General features: G+C 38.5%; 5 protein-coding genes across 5 annotated transcripts; 3 read left to right on the forward strand and 2 right to left on the reverse strand. All coding sequences in view use genetic code 12, as the record gives it.

Moving 5' to 3' along the window:
• Positions 1–32: 32 nt before the first annotated feature.
• Positions 33–2,828, reverse strand: CPAR2_703180 (uncharacterized protein; the record flags this gene model as incomplete). Its single annotated transcript, XM_036812092.1, has 1 exon — positions 33–2,828. The coding sequence occupies one exon, from the start codon at positions 2,826–2,828 to the stop codon at positions 33–35; it is 2,796 nt and encodes a 931-aa protein (XP_036668464.1).
• A 2,080-nt stretch (positions 2,829–4,908) lies between these two features.
• Positions 4,909–6,306, forward strand: CPAR2_703190 (lipase family protein; the record flags this gene model as incomplete). Its single annotated transcript, XM_036812093.1, has 1 exon — positions 4,909–6,306. The coding sequence occupies one exon, from the start codon at positions 4,909–4,911 to the stop codon at positions 6,304–6,306; it is 1,398 nt and encodes a 465-aa protein (XP_036668465.1).
• A 337-nt stretch (positions 6,307–6,643) lies between these two features.
• Positions 6,644–8,041, reverse strand: CPAR2_703200 (lipase family protein; the record flags this gene model as incomplete). The annotated part of the gene is made up of 1 exon (XM_036812094.1): positions 6,644–8,041. One exon carries the CDS (start codon positions 8,039–8,041, stop codon positions 6,644–6,646), a length of 1,398 nt encoding a protein of 465 aa, XP_036668466.1.
• Positions 8,042–10,181: 2,140 nt separating this feature from the next.
• Positions 10,182–10,661, forward strand: CPAR2_703210 (uncharacterized protein; the record flags this gene model as incomplete). Its single annotated transcript, XM_036812095.1, has 1 exon — positions 10,182–10,661. One exon carries the CDS (start codon positions 10,182–10,184, stop codon positions 10,659–10,661), a length of 480 nt encoding a protein of 159 aa, XP_036668467.1.
• A 1,259-nt stretch (positions 10,662–11,920) lies between these two features.
• On the forward strand, positions 11,921–18,145 carry BEM2 (Bem2p; the record flags this gene model as incomplete). Its single annotated transcript, XM_036812096.1, has 1 exon — positions 11,921–18,145. One exon carries the CDS (start codon positions 11,921–11,923, stop codon positions 18,143–18,145), a length of 6,225 nt encoding a protein of 2,074 aa, XP_036668468.1.
• Positions 18,146–18,199: the final 54 nt, after the last annotated feature.

Genomic DNA, 18,199 nt, shown 5'->3' on the forward strand with positions numbered 1-18,199 from the left:
ACACTTCCCCTTCCTTTTCTTTTAATAATCGATCAGGCCCTTTTAATAGCCTCAATATGTACACAAAAATGCACACTGGATTCATTTTGCGACTTGACAGTCTCATCATCTTCGAAATAGTTGCAATATTCACCCAATTTACCAATCATCTCAAACAATTTCATTCCGCCAAACTTGGCTAAGAAATAATTGACTTCCGACAGTGATGATAATAAGCTTATACCAAACTTGACATTACCTTTACCGAAAATAGAACTCAATTCAATCAATATAGTTTCAACAAAATTAGGAATCACTTCGAAATGTTGCGACACTGAAAAGTCGATATAATTCCAAGCTCTTGGGAAATTACCCTTGGTGTGCTCGCGAAGAAAATCACCAGTCGATTTGGATCCAAAATGTATCGAGTTTGTGATTAATGAACCACCAGGTTTGAGAATTCGGTGAAATTCACGCAAAATGGTTTTGTAGTTTTCTCGTTTAACTTGATATGGTAAATCGGTAGTTTGAATAAGATTGAATGAATTGGATGGAATGGTAGCTAGACTTTTATTGTAGTATTCAAAGTTTCTTGGTTTGTAACTAGCTGCGCCGCTAGGATCAGGACTTGCATCGCGATTGGCATTGTCATTGCTTGGCATATTGCCATCATTTTTCTTGCTCAATGATACAAGGCTATCCATACTCATTGCATTATATTCTTGATATGTAGTCAAATTCAACTTCAGCCTAGCAGCTTGATACAATTCTCTATCCGATTTGGTGAAATTGGTTTTGATTGTTGCCTCTTCAAGCTTCTGATAAACGTGGTAATCTTGAAGTACACCCATATCCTCAGCATATATACTAGTTTCAACAAATCTGACAAACGGGACCGTCAATGCAAGGTACCATCCATACTGTGCTGAATTTGATGCATTGTATAGTAAAACCTTGAGACTTTCCTCATTGTTGAGCGTCACATTAGTCTTGTAAAGATTGAACAACTCCTTCAAGGGACGTCTTGTGATCAAATGATTTGCAAAATACTTTGAAATCATGTCAAATCTGTATTTTTCAAGAAGAATGTACTCGTAAGATACTTTGGTCACGCACTCAACCAATAGCTTAGCTTTTGTTGCCTTGTTGTTTTCATTTGATACATCACTGGAAACATCATGCTTCAAAACATAAAGTGAATTTGCAATTGTATCAAAAACTCGTTTATTCTGAAGATGTATTTTGAATTCCTCACTCAAGACGTCGATATTGTCAACCTCTGGCAATAGCACCAAGTAACGAACATAGTTGACGAAACTGGTATGGATCAACTCTTCATGATTGGCCAACTGGTGATTTTTTGACGCAATTTTGATAAATCTTCGCAAATCGCTTCTAATTTGATGATATAAAAAGTAAGCCAAAATGCACTCGGTACTGTGCAAATCGCGATAATTCTCTTGATCAAAATATCCACGTTCATCAACCACAGCTTTGGCTCGTTTATGCCTCACGATAAACTTCAACAATGACTGGTTCCTGATTTTAGCAAAATGTATAGCATCACATGAGTGATACTCGCTCATCAATGAAAGAAAATTGTTGTAACGAAACACTTGATATTGAGGGTTGAGCAAATTTTGTTTAATTCCATCATATGAATTGAGCACAGATAGGTCTATTACCGTGTGGAAAGAAGGGATTGTTGATTTTGGAGATTGACTTGTTACATTTGGAAAGTAAGAATCTGTAGCCTGGGTTGACCCAGGTGACTGACGGGGTGAGTTTGTACCTGGCAGAGAGGGGAGTGACTTTGATGGACTCTTTTTCTTAGTATTACCACTGAGAAAATGTAATTTCTTAAACTTGCTCGAAGATTCTTTGGTCCCCATTGGAGGCTGTGATTGTGTTGTGCTATTTGATGCCAATGATGAGTTTCTATGAAACGCAGCATTCAGGGGATATCTTTGCTGTGAATGGCTCGACGGTGCTGACGTTGCTGTGAAAGCAGAGTTTACACGCGGACGTGGGTTTTGCATCGACTGGGGACTAGACGCTTGAAATGTTGACGATGGAACCACTGGAGTCAACGGAGATATTGCTGGCGTTGATGCCAATTTGGGACTCATTGAGTGTAAGGGCTGCTGGTCGTGAAAATTGAGTGGTTTGAATGCGTCTGGCCGCATAGTTTTTCCATAATTGTTTGCAATTAGCGCGGATATGTCGTCTTCTCTTTCTGCTTGCTCTGGCAAGCCACGCCTAGGTGGGATCGAAGACATTGATTGCGAATGACCCAAATTTGTCAGCGAACTTGTTAAACTGTCCGTGTCTGGAGCTTGTTCCCGCACCAGTTGCAAGTTTATTTTAGGTTCTTCGCCCTCGCTCAAAACTTCATCCAAATTGAATCGTCTCTGTTCTGGTTCCTCTGATCTTGCTTTGGCTAGATTAGTAAACAGCTTAGACTTCAGTACTTGGTCCAGATATAGTGATTCCCAATCTTCCGCGTCTGAAACAACTTCTGGATCCAGAGCCATTACTGGTGGATTTGTTGTTGTTGTGGTTGTGTACGCCGACGTTATCGATTTTGCATCGTCCTCGTATTCTGCATCATCTCTCACATCTGTAGATGTTTTTGAGCTCGTCGATGTCCTATGGAGTATTCCCCATCCTGGTTTCTTTTTCCGTTTCGACATTATGCTACTAACGTCACTGTCATGTCTTTGTTCGTCTTGCCTCTTCAATTCTTTCTCCACTTCCTTCTTCTTCTCCTTGGCCTTTTTCTTTTCCTTGTGTGACTTCAATTTTTGCTGTGTCTGGTACGACACCAGGGGAACCACAAAGAAACTCATCTTTTCAAGGGGTAAAAATATGTGCTGCTGCTAACTCTTCTAGCTCCTTTGATTTGTAAACGATCGAGTGGTGAATTTGAATGCAACTTGATCAAAAATTGGAATGGAATATATTGCTCTATTGTATTTGTATCATCTAAAGAGTTGTGCTAAGTAGTAATACTCAGGGTCGGCAACTATATTGGCGTAGCACCAAAATAAAAGAATAAAGGTGTTGTTGGACTTGGTAATTCGAAAGGAGTAAAAATTGGATAAGGACCAAAAATCAAGAGAACAAAAAAATCCCTATTCTGTTGTTGGCAAAAAAAAATAAAAATTAAATTAAATTAAATTAAATTGAATTAAAATCTACATACACAAAAGAATAACAAGAGCGCTACTATGAGATGTGTTCTCTACTATGTTAAAAAAATATATATTTACCCTCTGTATCGGTTCTACCCCTCCCCCTCTAGGCCACTCATATCTCACATCGACTTGCATCATCACACACATATATATACTACCTTAGCGTTAAGCTGTATATAGTTGATTTTCTTTTGTTTCTGTGGTTAGCGGGTACTTTCAGGTGCAGCCCGCCACAGAGGGGAGGGAAAAGCAAATTACTGGGAGGAGAGGAAGGCATCAATGATGATCAGTACTTCAAGTTAGGGTCCTGCTCCGTGCTCACTTCGTTTGTTCTTTTGCTTTTATTCTCAATGGATCTATCGGGTATGCAATAATAATTTAGTCAATGGAACTAAAGTATCAGCACATGATTGGCACGTGAAAAAGGGATCCTACTGTGTTCCACTTTTCCTTTTGTCTTTGTTTTGGCGCCGATCGATTCCGGGGCATCAAATTCAATCAAATTATTTTCTTTTTCTCTTGTCTCCTCCTCTTCTCGTAAAAAAAGTATAAAATGGAGAAAAAGTTCGTATCTCATTACTTTTTCGGTCACGCATATGTACAGCAAAAGGGAAAAAGTCATCATTCAAGTTTCACGTACGTGGTGAACATTGCCTGTAATTAGGTCACCAACTACAATATGAATGGATGCTATCCCCGGCTATATTACTGTTACTTAGGCGGTCGGTGTTTTAATGAAGGCGAAGTGGGAGGGGCGAAAACCGACCCAACTTTTTGGTCACGTGAACAGACTGTAAGTCACTTGACGTGCTGAGTAGTGTATTGAACCTTTCTTTACTAAGCTTGAATCACGTTTATGGCTTTTACCGTTGCGCGGGTCAGCAGTTTTGGATCCTAGAACGTAGTGAGAACCTCATGAGATGTTCAATATGAACAGAATGCAGCTACGGCTACGCGCACTGGATGTCATTTCAACAAATAAAGGGATCCTTGTTATTTGCCAAAGTTGGCTTTATACGATCCTAGGAGGACTTGATCTGGAATTTATAGGGAGCGATGTTATGTGGCCGAGGAAGGAGATAAGGTTTTTAAGCATGTGATAAAAAATAGTTTCCATCGAATTCTACAAAGCACAAGACCAATCTCCAACTTAGGCAAATTATTAAATTGCATTTGACAGGAATTTAGAGATCCACCGAAACTACCCGAACTAAAAACTTTATATCTGCTTATTGAGTTTCTTCATAGTATGTTATTTGGGTTTTCCATTTTCCATTTTCCATTTTGCGGAGTAGCGCGTTTCACAAAGGGTGTCCGACTTGCATGGTCTGCGCATCGGTTTAAAAAAAAAAGCTCGTTTTTCCTAATTAGGTAAAGTTCTTTTATCTCCAGTGGTAAGATTTTTCGAAAGTACACATTAGTTTATGTGTAAACGCATGAAATCTATTTCCTAATATGTCAATTCTATGGGGTTGCAGTTTGGAATGTTCCATTGTTAAAGAACCAAGTGTGGTCCACAAAACAACATGAATTCCTCAAATGTTTGTTAATCCTCGCAATCACTCTCGCATAATGGCTTCGATTTATGAGCTGAGTTCTCCACCATATGAAAAGCGGATTTATTTCTGCTTTCACTTCCGCAATGGTATAAGTATAAGTATAAAGGTGCAGCCTTCTCAAAGTCGGTTCACAGAATATCCAAGGCATCTCCCGTCACTTCCCTCCCTAAACCATGCATTTTTGGTTCCTATCCATATTCCTCATTCAAGGAGTTTTCGCAGCCGTCATTGCCCCAGTTAAACCATCACAAGATAACTTTTATACCCCACCTGATGGTTATGAGAATCTGAAAGTGGGCACAATACTTAAATTTAGAAATACCCCATTTCCATTATCTGGAATAATTAATACTGTCAATGTTCAGAACTCTTGGCAGCTACTTGTGAGATCTGAGGATACATTTGGTAACCCCAATGCCATAGTCACAACCGTTATTCAACCATTCAACGCAACTTCTGACAAGGTGGTGTCTTACCAAACATGGGAAGATGCAGCAAACTTGGATTGTTCACCGTCATATGGAATTCAATATGGTGCAGATTTAACCACATTGATTTCCCTGTTTGAGATGTATTTTATGTCAGCATTGTTGGATCAAGGTTACTATGTTGTCACTCCCGATTACGAAGGTCCAAAGAGCACATTTACCGTTGGATTACAATCAGGCAAAGCTACATTGAATTCAATAAGAGCTGCACTTGGTTCAGGGAACTTGACTGGTATCGATTCCAACGCTGAAGTTATGATGTGGGGTTATTCAGGTGGCACTATTGCATCAGGTTGGGCAGCAGCAATTCAAAGTGAATATGCCCCAGAATTGACTGACAATTTGATTGGTGCTGCACTTGGGGGGTTTGTCACAAATATAACGGCTACTGCAGAAGCAACCGATGGTGGGCTATTTGCTGGTTTGATTGCAAATGCGCTAGGTGGATTAGGAAATGAATATTCAAATTTAACCACATTCATGCAAGAGAGTGTAAGTAGTGAGCAACAACCAGCATTTGAAAGAAGGGATGACCACTGTTTAGTCGACAGTATCCTTGGCAATATTGGTAGTCAATTCTTTTCTGGGGAGGACAGATGGTTTCCCGATGGTTGGAAAATATTTGATGAAGAGCCAGTTGATTCAATAGTCAAAAATAATGGTTTAGTTTATCAACCGAAAAAATATCTTCCCCAAATACCTATATTCGTTTATCAAGGAACTCAGGATAATATTGTTCCCATCAAAAGTGCCAAGACGACTTTCAAACAATGGTGTGAATGGGGACTAGAATCCGGGGAGTTTGCTGAGGATGAGGCTACTGGTCACATAACTGAAGTCTTTGTCGGGGCGCCGGCTGCTTTGACTTGGATCATCAATAGGTTTAATGGAGTTGAGCCTGTTCAAGGTTGTAATCATACATCAAGAGCATCCAATTTTGATTACCCGGGAATAAGTCAATCCTATGTCGAATATTTCACGGCTGCGTTAAACGTTGTTCTTGGTATAAATATGGGGCCATTGACAAAGAGAGAGGTTAACAGTATACAAGATTTGAACAACTTAGAGTATGTAAAAGTGTAATTGCAAAGTATAGTGAAAAAAACAATAGTTGCATACGTGAGATGAGCATTCGATGAGTAACTTTATCAATACAATTGAATACACCAAGCGACTCAGCCCCCATAGTGCTTATAAGCAATTGAGCCATCCCTCGTGCAGAAACGATAATCATGCTTTTCTGCATAGCACTTTATCGCACCTATGACCATTCACCAAGCTATTGGGTAGCGGACCATTGCGCAATTAATGGCCATGATAAGAAACACATCTGTCTGCAAAACAGGTTTCTTCTAAATCAAACTAATAATACATTCTGTACATAATGATACAAATTTCTAAACGCAATGTTTTACATCATCTAAAAAGCAAAACGTTCCAACTTGAGCAATCCGCCCAAAGTAACCTTATCTCTCTTAACATCTGGACCCAAATCAAAGCCCAAAATTGCGTGCAATGCAGCTTCAAAGTAATTCTTGATTGATTGTGGAGTTCCTGGATATTCCAAGTTTGAAGCTCTCACATTATGTTGACATCCATCAACTGGAGGCTGTCCATTGAAACGATTGATAATCCAAGTCAAAGCAGCTGGTGCACCCACAATTGATTCAGTAATGTGTCCATTGGTCAAATCTTCATTATATTCACCAGATTTGAGTCCCCAATCACACCATTGTTGGAATGTCTTTCTTGAGTTGACAATGGGGACAATTGCATCCAAGGTACCGTGGTAGATGAATAATGGAATTTGTGGGGTCAAGTCCTTTGGTTGGTAAACCAATCCATTATCTTGCAAGATGGTTTTGATAGGTTCTTGGTTGACAAGATCCCATCCATCAGGGAAATATCTAATAATTCTGGAAAAGAATGATTTACCGAAATAAGCAATACCACCATCAAGCAAACAGTGAGTGTTTCCCAAACGATAAGTGATTGAAAGCAATGGTGACACTTTTTTCAAAAGATAGTTTTTGAAATCAGGGTATTCATTTCCAATACCAGCCAATGCATTGGAGATGATTCCTGCAAATGGACCACTATCAACAGCTTCAGCAGTGGCAGTAATGTTTGTAACGAATCCACCAAGTGCAGCACCAAGCAAGTTTTTACTCAACTCTGGAGCATATTCTTTTTGTATAGCAGCAGCCCATCCTGAAGCAAGACTTCCTCCTGAATAACCCCACAATAATGTCTCAGCGTCTGATGAAACACCAGTCAAGTTTCCTGATTTCAAAGTAGCTCTAAGCGAATTCAAAGTAGCTCTTCCTGATTGCAACCCTACAGTGAATGTACTCTTTGGACCCTCGTAATCAGGAGTGACAACATAGTAACCTTGATCTAATAAAGCAGAGATGTAGTACATTTCACCTTGAGTGGTCAAAGTCGAAATGTCCGATCCATATTGAATAGCATATGATGGAGCACAATCCAATTTACCAGAATCTTCAAATGTTTGATAAGAAACAAGCTTATCCTTTTTAGCATTGAAAGGTTGAATAATGGTAGTGACTATGGCGTTTGGGTTACCAAATGTATCTTCAGATCTAACCAATAATTGCCATGCATTTTGAACTTTAACTGGAGTGAAAACATTAGTCAATGGATTGGGGACGTTTCTTGTTTTCAAAATAGAACCAAGAGGTTGAGCTTCATAACCTTGTGGTGGAGTGTAGAAATCGTCTTGAGATGGCTTTTTGGGAGCCAAGACAAAAGCTGAAATGGTATTGATGAGCAAGAAAGCAATAGCAAAGTAACGCATAGTGGTGAGTAGTGCTGCTGTTGATGACGTTGTTGTTGAGAAATGACAAATTGACTGAGTAACTTGGGAATCCTTATGGATATTTATATTCTTCCATGAGGTGGTTGTCCATCATCGTGTTTGCCTTACCGAGGAAGAGACCCCACACTTTCCACCACTGTTATTCAACTTGTAAACAAACCACGGTGCGCTTCAAGCTTATTGAAGGTGCAACTGACTCAAAACCACGCCATGGATGGTTTGTTTACACCATTTCGGAAAACACATATTTGTACCAACTTGATAATCTAACCAATGAAAAAGCCAGACCCAAACGTTTCCAATCCTCAATTCACCTGCGATTGCACTTGCGATTGCATTTGCAATTGCACATCATTGTCATTCGATCTCAACCCACAATTGCAAATAGAACAATGGAGGAAAAGCACGACACACTTGCAAATCAACTTGCAAAAACACGTTAAGAGCTTCAACAAAAACCGCCTATTGTCGACTCGAATTACTCATTGGCCATTGTTCTTTTCCAGGAGAACACAAATGAGGTGAAATGATTCGTAAAACCAAAATGAAAAACGTTTTTGCTTTGTCAATTGTGCTTATATGGAAATGTGAATTCTTCGAACGCGCTTTTATTCGAAGTTGTAATTGCACGTTGTTTTCCAACGCACAAAATCAACATCTTTTCTTGACTAATTTTTTAAGCAAAGGAACGCAATTTTGGAAACAATGGGACAGTCTTGATGTTTGTGATGGTGGGGCAGAGTCAGCAGAAAATACATATCCGAATGTCCCCGAGAAGGATCATCGATCAGCGATGATGATGATGATGATGATGATGATGGCCTCGTGGATATCATTTCCTTAACTTGCTTTGCGTGTTGGCATAGACCATTGCTGGATCTTTCAACTATGGTCAATGTTGGTGTTGTGTTTACAACACTCTCTGCCGTTATTGTTGTACCTGGGCCAATCCACAGTGTGGCTATTTTTAGTCGTTTGAAAGATTCAAAATCCCGAGGAAGTTTGAATCAGCGAATCAACGACACAAAAAAACACGTCAAAAGTTTGTCAACACATCTATTGATTACATAATAGTGTCGTTGTTTATGCTACTGTGGTGCTGGAAGAGCATTAATCGCCTCAAATGCTTATTGCTCCTCGGCGATTCGGCTAAACGAAAGCCTTCTCTTTGTCGGTAAGAAGTATAGCACCTCCTTTTTTTGTGACTGTAATTATATAAACAATCATTCCGATAATTTACACAACGGTTGTCAGGGGAGGTTATGAATGTCAATTGTATCACTTTGTGGTTTGTAAAGTCCGGAATCGGAATGAGTCGTGGTTATGAGTCGTTCACTACTTCCACCGCGTAGGGTACAAAATAGAAGAAAAAAAACAAAAAGAAAAAATAAAAACGCAATGAAGTTGTGGTGGGAGAATGAATACTGTTTGAGATTGTTGATGCCGAGGAGGTTAGAGGCGATGATGAAACCTACCAACCACGTGTAGCACCAAGAGACGTTGTTATTCCGATGATGGTTAGGATCTTTTTTTTGGTACAAGAGATTTTGACGAATTAGCAACAATCCATAGAGTAGACGAGCAGCCCATTCGTTGGTTTCTGGTCTGAAAGCATATATATTTATCTTTACAAGCTAAAGGAAATGCATAGATTTTTACGGGTGTGTGATTAGAGTAACATAGTTAAAATGTCCTTCAAAATTTGTTCAAAAGTGCTGCAAAAAACTAAAGAAGAAAACCTGCATTATAACTTATCAGTAGCCACCATATGCCCGGACACTCCACATACATAGGACAGCATCTCTATTTCCATACAAGAGGCGTGATTCCAAGAAACAGTGAGCTGTGAATCTACGACTTTAAGTGACGCATTATTACTCAACTAACTAAAGTCCAAGAAAATACAAGAAAGTGCTTTATTATTTTTTTCTTCTTCCTTTCCCCAATACAATCGTTTCCTTTATTGGAGGCTATGACTGTATTTTCCCAAATGATCAGATTGTATCTTTATATAATACAATTCTGATGACCCCATCATCATATTTCCATTATATAGATTGTAAGAAAGCATTGCTTTTAAATCAAAAGGTAATTAACTTGTGCAATCAACCATACTACAATGTTTATTCAAGTTCAAAAGAGAGTTGTTTACTATACTGAGAGAGATAGACGCAGATGGTTATTCTGGCTAATATTGATTCCAATACTTCTAGTGTTGTTGGCCTTTTTCTTGTGGAGAAGAAGAAGAAGAAACCAGTCAAAAGTTGTCCCCATATATAACAACAACAGCAGCTACTTCCGTCCGAATGGTACAGTTGGTGGTCCTAATGGACCAATGCCTGGACCCCTACCACCAAATGGAACATACTATATGCCTCAATATATGCCACCACCACCACCACAACAACATGGCCAAGAGCAGGGGCAAGGACAAGGAACAACTTATAACAGTAGTCATGTTCCTCCACCATATCCTCCACCACTGTCACTGTCGCAAGGATATACGTACACCCCACAACCACAATCACAGGGCAAAGCTGCTGAAGCCGGAGGTGACTACATAGCACCAAATGGACCACCACCAGCACATATTAGATAGATATTAGTGTTTATATTTCGAAATTGATTTATGTGTTACTTCACTTCTGATCAACCATGTCATTTGTTGGTATAACATTCTGCTCTCATATGTGATGTGTCGTGAGAAAACATCCTCAGACACTGTGTGTATCTACCACACACAACCATGAACAGAATAATTTTTTAAACGACGCGTAGCTTTCCTGTTTTGGACGAAGTGATTTCTTTTGTGCAACATTCCTGGTACAGACTTTGAGGCTGCACTATTTCGTCAAGCGTGCAATGGACTGAATGTCACTGGTAATAGTGCTATCTCACGCCGTTTCCAACGTTATACACTAGTTGCTTCTGTAAACTATTAGTCCTTGATTAAGTCTTCTGTACAGAAAATAAAACCTTCTCATTTTATGCAATAGAAGTCTTCCATACGTCTATTTATTTTGGTCAGGAAGTGCGTTTCACAGTACGCTGCCCATTTTTTAGTTTAGTTGTAAGTAAGCACTATCATCAACTGCGTCATGTGCGTGCTATAGTATTCTTTTGTTTTTGCCTTGGCTGGGAAATTCATCTGCTGTTGTGGGTAAAGACTTCTGTATCTAAACAGGTGTAGGTTTGAAACACGTCAACATTCTTCGTACTGAAACAATTGTATACATATACATATAAATTGATTACATAGACAATAGATCTACTAAGCGATGTAACAGATATGGAATACCTGCCTGTTATACATTTCTGATTAAAGGTGCCGAGTGACTCAACTATTCATCTTAAATTCCTCTCCTTTGTGGAAACAGTTTTGTGAATAGGGAAGGAGGTCGCTTCTCTCGACTAATACGATTCTCTTTTGTGACTTGGTGTGGTCCAGTTCAACTCGCACACGACCTGACAACCAAACACACTTCAACAGGCTGCTGTAGAAAGTGCGTAGCACGCAAAGTAATACGTCACCAATTAATTAACTATACTTTCATTGGAATAGGGAGATTTACAGTATAGTATAGTATGGTATGGTATGGTATGTATGTATGTATGTATGTATGAATTACACGACAAAACCATAAAAATTTAACAACGCACCACACAGAGAAAAACCAGTAGACAAGAAAAAAAACAAGCACTACAATTTTACAACCAACTTTACAACCGAATATCTACTTGAATACCCATCAACATCTTCAAATACTCTCTTGTACCACTGCATCAATCTAGAGAGCTAACTCACTTCATTTGTATCATTATCACACTTTAATCATAGACTCTTGAGTATTCACAAGTATGAGAAAGATTTGGAGTAGAAAGGATAAGGAGAAACGGAAAAGTATTTCCACCCCGACGAAATCAAGTATCGGTGGTAATAATTCACCATTGGTGCAACAAGGCTCACTAGCAGATTTGAATGGGAGCAATACCACACTATCACTGTCTGAGTATAACCCAGATTCCACTTACCACTATGACAATGATATATCGTCAATCTTGGAGGAATCATTGACTACTAATACATCAACCACAGATAGATATCCCACTAGTGGAGGTAGCAAAACGACATCAATTGGAGATGGCACCAGGTATACCTTTCCAAATGCGACAACTTCTATAAACTCAAATAGCAATACCAAGCTAAGAGGGCAAGTGTCGAGTTCCGACAGTAGACAAGCTGTAAAGTTTCTGGACTTGATAAGACAAAACCATGATGCTACATTGGTGAAGCACAGCTGGGTCAATGTGATTGGCAGTAATTACGATGTTAAGGAATCCAATTTGAAACTTTACCGAGCCGAATTGAAGGGATCACATTTATACTTGTACAAACCACCATCGTCATTGAATATAAAGAGGTTCAAGGTGAATGAGCCACTAATAGAAGAGCCGGCTAACGAAAAAGTCAAACGGATAGATCTGAATCAGCCAAATGATGCCACCAGTGATGTTTCAACATTGATTGCTGACGCCAAACTGGTTGACACAAACCGACTTGGTACTACACTGTTGCATAATCAATCAATCATACTGACACCTTCCGGGGCTACAAATAACTCGTTCAATCCAGCAAATACAGTAGGTGCACCGCTACGAAGTAATCCTTATTCAGAACCAGGGAAAGACTCGAAACCGTTGGATGAACCATCCATTAACACGACCATACCTCCAATTTCCTATTACAAAACCTCGGTGCCTCATCCCAACCTTTGCTACGACTTCCAAAAGCATCACTTTCAAACGCCTCTATTCACCGAGACTAATAACAATGTTGAATCGGTTATTCATTTTTTTTGTTTTGTCAATGATTCTCGTGATGATACAGCTGTGCATACAATAATCCACACATTGCCAATATTGCCCGACTTTGGTTACTTGCTCAAATACATTACATTTTACTTGGGAGAGATTTTCCACGACAAATTCGAGGGAGAAATGGAGAAAAATTTAATAATTGAAAGAGTTCTTGCACTTTTATACAGTATTGAACGGCACTTTGAAGGGTTTCTTTTAAAATCCGACACGGCACCTTATATCTTGAAAATATTGGAAAACTTGTCACTGCAAAATACACATTTGGATAAAATTGGCAAATTTAAACTGGAAATGTTACGAAAACAACAGTTGCTTATTCAATTGGTGAGTAACGACAACTTACCGGGTAATATACAACCGTTCAAGGATTTGGACTCACAAACATTTATGAGAGATATCAAGTTGACTGATTTCGCTCAAGTTATTAGCGAGATTGACTTGAAATACTTTTCCAATTGGAACTCAAATTTAGACAAGTCTTTATTGTTGTATTCTGCAATCAATGGCAAAGATTCAACGAAGGATTCTTTTTACAAAAAGAACCCGTTAATATTCAACAACAACTACCATATTCATTACCTTTCACGATTGTTGATCAATCATATATTCATTGAAAACGGCACTGCATCTAGGACATTTGCCGTTATGGAAACTAAAGCGCGCATTCTTGAGAAATGGATTGACTTGGGGTGTTTATTAGACAAATCGGGTAACATGTCGTCTTGGTTGGGCATTTCTTCAGTAATTTTGTCGCAACCGGTGTTGCGATTGACAAAAATTTGGTCACTTGTGTCACCGGACTATATCAAGTTGTTGAAACACGATTGGTCACCAGTATTATTTGAATTGGATAGAAGGTATCTTGTCAACGACTCCAAAATGATTAGACCGCCAAATATTGATAACGTCAAATCACCTAATTTGGCAAGTGAAGATCGTGAGTTTCATTCGAAAAACTCGTATCATATAATGGCACCAAGAGGATTGGGCAAAATTTATCCCAAGGAGAAGGTTATTCCTTACTTTGGCGACTTGGTCATCAACAACAATGGATGCTGTACGGACATTGATGTTTATGAGATGGAGTCGATATGGAAAAGGATCAATTACTCATTTGATCGATGGAACGACTACTTGTCAAACCTTTCCAATTTCAATGAAATCATCAAGTACAATGAAGACGTATTGCGGAGGTATGATACAATGGGATTCATATTCTCCAATGAAAGCTTGAACCAAGTGTTATACCTTGGTGCTAATAACAATAATGCCAGTGACAATGACAAGTTGATGGTATCGGAACGTAAATTGACTGCAGCTGAAAATGCCAAACGTGTTGATTTGAAAAATAAGTTGTTGAGATTGATTGAATTGAATTGTGACTCAATGAATTTGGAAAATATCATGTCATTGTCGCTTCAATTGGAGCCAGATTTACCAGAAGCATATTTACACAATTCAGCATCGATTAGCTCCCCAAATCCCCACAATTTGTTACGTTTGAAAACTGGTAATTTTTCTGGCGTGTCAATAAATTCAGTGGAGTCACTGGCAACTACAACGACCAGTGAGGGGGGCTTTTCCACCGATTTTTCACCAACAGCAAGGATACCCACATTCAACAATATGTATTTCCGGTTGAATCTACTCAAGTATGACGAGCTCGCATCAGCGGAAGATAAACATTTACCACTTGATCCTAGTGTCAACAAACACAATTTTGTTATTGACGATGAGTTGACGTTTAGGGTTGATGACTTTGTTGCTGATATGGCTGATCAAACGAGTACCGGTGGGCTCAATTCAGTGGTTGAGGATTACGTTGCTGGAGTTGATGATGATGATGACATTCCTGGATTGGGCATCGATGTTGATGATATTCTCAACTCCGACAAGTTCAATAATCTCACCATGTCACCAAAAATGAGTAGTCATAGACATAGACGATCTACTAGTGGGGGTGGATTAGACAACAGAAGCTCAATGTTGACCGAGGGAACAAATATGAGAAAATTGTACAAGTTTATCCCCAAGTATGCCACAGTGGACAAGCTCATTGATTTGTTATTATTGGAAGGAAAGTACTTCCATGAGGATATACACTTGGATTTAACTGAGTACCGATTTGTATTTTTGTTGAATTACAATTCATTCATGACGACAAAGGAGTTGTTGGATAAACTTGCTCATCGTTTTGTCAATTCCGGGAATGCGGTGTTATCAGTAATGAAGAAGAATTATTTGATGAAAAAAAGCAGTTTGAAACGCGCCGATGTCGATCATGAATCAAATCCAACACATCCAAACTTGCCCGTTGATTTCCCCAATTGGGATTTGGATCCGGAGATTGATCTCAATGAGTTGGGCGAGGTTGATTATGAGTTATTGCTAAAGATTCAGATCAATATCTTGAAAGTGTTGATTGTTTTGATTAACAGTTTCTACTCCAACTTTTCATTAAATTTAGCCAACAAGAACATTTTGATTAAATTGTTGAAGTTGTTTAGTAATGAGATTTTACAATGGTACAATTCAAACAAAATTGATGCTTCACTTGAAAAATCATTTGAGAGTTTGGTGACTTACTACAAAAAATTGAAAAAGATATTTGTGAAAAAGACGTATCGTCCCATTGAGATTACCAAATTTAACAACTATTTGATTAATGAATTTCGTTTCAATAATTCTTTGCATGAAGTACCAGTGAATCGAAACCTCCCTAGTCATAAAAACATTCACAAAATTGAGAAATTCCTTAACAAGTTCAATAAATTATTGACGGTTTTCTACAAGGGGATTCGAGCCGAGGATTGGATCAAAGTGTTTAAAATTTTGGAAAATTCATTTGAATTAAATGCATTATTTGATTTCAATTTACAAAAGACCAATGTCCCCGAGGATCAAATGATTATATCCAATGTGTTTAATTTTTTTGAAACATTGGTTTCTCCAACTGAACGACAATTGATTTTGAAAAAATTTCCCATCGTTTTCCGCAAATTGTTCAAGTTGTATTTCCGATTCAAAACATATTTGCTAGTCCAGTTGACTGATGTTAATATCTCGAGTGAGGAGAGACTCGATAGAATGAAGACGTTATTGATTATGGCAAAAGTATCCAAATTAAAAATGAGTGATAATCAGTTTGTATTTGAAGGAATGGGTAACGTGCCATCATGCATTGAAACTGCCATTGTAAATGTCATTTATTCACCCGAGAGTAGAGTTTATGCCCATTTATGGATTAAAGCGTCCACTGCATTGGATCAAAAACCTAGTGAGTTTAATAACCTTGATGATTTGATACCATCCAATATCGATATTGATGATTTGCAGTCAACTGAACCGTTGTTGCCATGTTTTGGATGGGTTATTGAAAATTTGATAAATATTGACAAATGCCCTTCATTCCACAAGGGCTTAATCAATTTTAACAAGAGATACTTGATTTTCAAATTGATTAAAGAGTTGGGTGTTGAGGACATGGAAGGTGGTAATGGTGAACTGACGGATTTCTCTACCAATGAATCACGTGAATTTGATTTTTTGTTAAAATTGGATGAATCATTGGTTGTCAAGCGTGCTAATGACTTGGTGGTTCATGATCGGGATCGTGTGCCATTTTTGAAGCAAGTTATTGCCGAGCAACATCGTATTTTGATGATTGACAATCAAAAGAAAAATCAACGTGATGCTAAAACTGGATTGAATCAGCAAAGTTTGGCCAGTGCTACGAGCAATATGCATACAATTACACGCAAGCCTTCAAACACCTCCTTGAGAAGACAATCATTGACGTATAAATCCAATCCTGGTTCAAGGTTTAAATTAAGTGGAATTTTTTCCAAAACGAAATCGTTTTCACTTCTGGGTGGGAATAATAATAATAATGGCGGTGGCGGCGGCAGTGGCAATGGTGGTTCAGGCTCTAGCTCTTCTTCATCCATGGAAAAAACAATTTGTGCCAATGAGTTGCCCAACCCCGATATACATGCCGAAGGAAAGCAAAAACCCTCCATTGTTATTGCATTAAAGAGCAAAAAAATTTTCCCCGTCTATTTACTCCCCTTTGGTTTCAAAATCGATTCTGATTCAAATGATGGCGGTGAGTACTTTTTACAAACCACCAATGATGATGATTTAAACGATTGGCTAATCAAATTAAACTATGCCAATCGTCATTGGTTTTATTCAAGAATATTAAATCTTAAAACAAGCAATAATCAAAACTTGGTGTTTGGAATCCCCTTGAGTTTTGTTACATCCCGTGAACAATCAATGGTTCCACGATTTTTGCAATTGATTTTCAATGAAATTGAAACTTTTGGAATCAAGGATATTGGAGTTTATCGAATTAGTTCATCAATTTCTGATTTGAACAGTTTGAAACTGAGTATTGATCGATATGGAACTATTTCTCCTGGAGTGAATGATGTGCATGTATTGACTGGGGTGGTTAAATCATATTTGAGAGAGTTGCCGGATGCGTTATTGACTGATGAGGTTATTAGACAATTTTTCCAAATTAATAGGGACAAAAGGAGTGGCAGCGAGAAGCAAAATGGGAATGATAATGGAAATGGACGAGAGGGAACCATAGCCAATGAAGGAGCCAATGAGCAAAACAATGTTGGTGGTAATGCCGGTGCTACTATTGATGATGATGTTGCAGAATTGATTCAATACAAAACAGCATTGTATCAGTATCTCCCACCCACAAATCTCTCGACATTGAAATCATTGATTTGTCATTTGAACAAAGTGAACCAATTTAATGAGTTCAATAGAATGACAAGTTCGAATATTGCTACTGTCATTGGACCTGCATTGACTGAAGCTTCCAATTTAGCGTTGTTGATTAATAATTTTGGCTTTATTAATTTGGTGTTGGAGAAGTTGATTGTTAATTATGAGTTTATTTTTGAGAATCGGCCTAGACATCGTATTGAGAGGAGAGGTAGCGGTGGTGAGGGTGAAAGTAAAGAAAAGAAGGTTAATGAAGATGAAGTGGGCGATGATGGTGATGTGGAACGAGATGATGTGGAACGACACGATGTGGTTGTTCCAGTGCCTCCTTCTGCTCCTAGTGCCGTTGATAGTGACGAAGAGGCTGACAGAAAAAGAGAAGCAGTTGCCGAGGAAAAAGACCGAATCATTAAAGTTCGAAGAAGTGTTGAAAGACGAGACGAGAAGCATGATGAGTGAGCTTATGTATTGTTTTAATCGTGTTTATACAAGGAGTTGTAATACAAGTATTAT

This window comes from Candida parapsilosis, contig 006110, assembly GCF_000182765.1.
Source record: "Candida parapsilosis strain CDC317 annotated contig 006110".
NCBI classification, from domain to species: Eukaryota; Fungi; Ascomycota; class Pichiomycetes; order Serinales; family Debaryomycetaceae; genus Lodderomyces; species Lodderomyces parapsilosis.